General features: G+C 37.4%; 1 protein-coding gene across 1 annotated transcript; it reads right to left on the bottom strand.

Moving 5' to 3' along the window:
• Positions 1-1235: 1235 nt before the first annotated feature.
• Positions 1236-1547, bottom strand: LOC122144330 (protein reprimo A). Its single transcript, XM_042755164.1, has one exon. It carries the CDS (start codon positions 1545-1547, stop codon positions 1236-1238), a length of 312 nt encoding a protein of 103 aa, XP_042611098.1.
• Positions 1548-2036: the final 489 nt, after the last annotated feature.

The following is a 2036-nucleotide window of genomic DNA, read 5'->3' as shown; positions in this document are numbered from 1 at the left end:
AAACCACTGATTAATTCCATTTAATTATCAAGACCCAGGCAACGGAAAGCCCATTTTACCTGCTCATAAAATGCAAAACTGCTTAATTGTGCATTCAAACAAACAATCCACAAACTTGAAATAAATGATCACCTAAAGAATTTATATACTGTGATTTAAGTTGTGGATAGTTAGAAACAATCCATTATCATCTTTGACTTGGGACTTCCATACTTGCCTTAAATTTATCTTGTCTGAAAAGACCATAGAGTGGTATTTATAAATGTCCCCAAATATCTTACTGTGTCTACATGCAGGGCAGGAAGACTGAAAAGTACAGGCACAATCAGACATTAAAGGAAATTAGATACTGCTTATTGCTCAGCACCACTTCCTTTTATATCAGTCAGCATGATGTTATAGTTAAATAATATAGTGACAATACACATTTTATATAGGCTTTATTAGAAAAAGTTCCCTTTGCCGCAGCAATACTGGATATGTGAGACTTTAAATTCACGTCAACATGCATCAGTCTGGATGTCAGAATAAAATCTAAAATTAAAATGTACTGTAACACATTAGCAAAATGATTCAATGACACTTGTTTAAAATTAAGGTGAATATGTGATGTTTTACCTTAAGGATACACTTGTTCCGACCTGAAAAATTACATTTATTTTCCAGTACATTTTTTTCAGACATTTAAGCTTAAATAATATGTTTGACTTTAAAATGAATAATAATTAATGTTACCACATGAAGCTCATTTTATCTTACAGTGTAAATGCATCTCCACAACATGCCCATGAAAACAAGTACAGCTAATAATAAAAACAAATAAGAGAGAAAAACATTTTATTCATATAAATATGAATTTATTGTATTAAACATGATGCTTTGATATTGCTAAACAACAAGTAATTAGTCCGTGAAGTGCTAACAATGTGCTTTACAGACAGAAGAACCATAACTATTACAAAACAGTCAATATGTGCAACAACTCCCGAGTTTGCACATATAAATATTTTCAGTGACAAATGTAAGACTCCATGCCTGGATCTGATTTGATTATAGGAGCCGAAACGCGTGTGCGCACGCAAAATGCAAGAGAACGCATTCAGTTGATTTCCCAAATAATAGGTTTTAGCGAGGCAAATAATACTGTGTCCTGTTTGTAAAGAGGCCATCGAAATACGTCCATCAGGAGCCACACAAACTTCATTTGATGGCAGTGCATAATCCTCATCACGTCTCTAGTACGCGCCCACGATGACCGCCTCTACCTCTTTGGAAGGTCTCCGGTCTGTTACCAAAAAGTTTATCATCCCTTCCGACTTGATCAGCAAGTTACAGCCAAGGAAAAAGATCCCGAAGACTACGGTGAGGGAGAGGACACACATCACCGCTATCTGAACTATTCTCATGATGAAGAGACTCCTCTCATCCGGAGGGGCCGCCGTGAAGCCGTTATCCGTCACCACCGACGAGAAGTTACAGCACAGGAGGATCTCCTCAGTCCGGTTGGAGAAGATTCCACTGTCCGTTTGGTTAAATGTAGTATTCATGTCTACTGTTCAGAAGACCGTCCAAAAGGAATACTTTGAAAAGTCCGAGGATTCAGGCAGTTCCGATCTGGAAGTCTGAACACATGAGAAATTGCGTAAAAAGTGTCCGTAAAAGTCAGGCGCACCGATTCAGCGTCTCTTCTTTAGCGCACTGGCGTCCCATGACGCGCTCCTGCTCTGATTCACTGTAACAACACAGAGCTCTTCTGCTCAACATCACACCTGCTCGGTTAAAAGGGAGATGCCTACTATTCCCCTCACTCACAAGTTCATGCCTTGTAGCGCCACCTATAGCAACACTTCTAGTATTACAGTCCACCAATGAATATCTAAAACGAAGGACAGTTCGATAATCCATAAATAAGCTATGTATGTGATCTTTGCATTCAAAATGCTTGTAGGGCTAGAAATCATTAATTATTAAAATGAACTGTTATATTAAAATAATATTAATCTTAAATGTATATTTACATTTAAGGATTTCATAGA

Source organism: Cyprinus carpio, unplaced genomic scaffold (genome assembly GCF_018340385.1).
Source record: "Cyprinus carpio isolate SPL01 unplaced genomic scaffold, ASM1834038v1 S000006644, whole genome shotgun sequence".
NCBI lineage: Eukaryota > Metazoa > Chordata > Actinopteri > Cypriniformes > Cyprinidae > Cyprinus > Cyprinus carpio.
The sequence above is the reverse complement of the archived record's forward strand: the minus strand, read 5'-3'. Positions and strand labels throughout refer to the sequence as shown.

Bases quoted from the DNA above. Each gene is read 5' to 3' on its own strand.
- LOC122144330 (XM_042755164.1), bottom strand. From the start codon at position 1,547: ATGAATACTACATTTAACCAAACGGACAGTGGAATCTTCTCCAACCGG.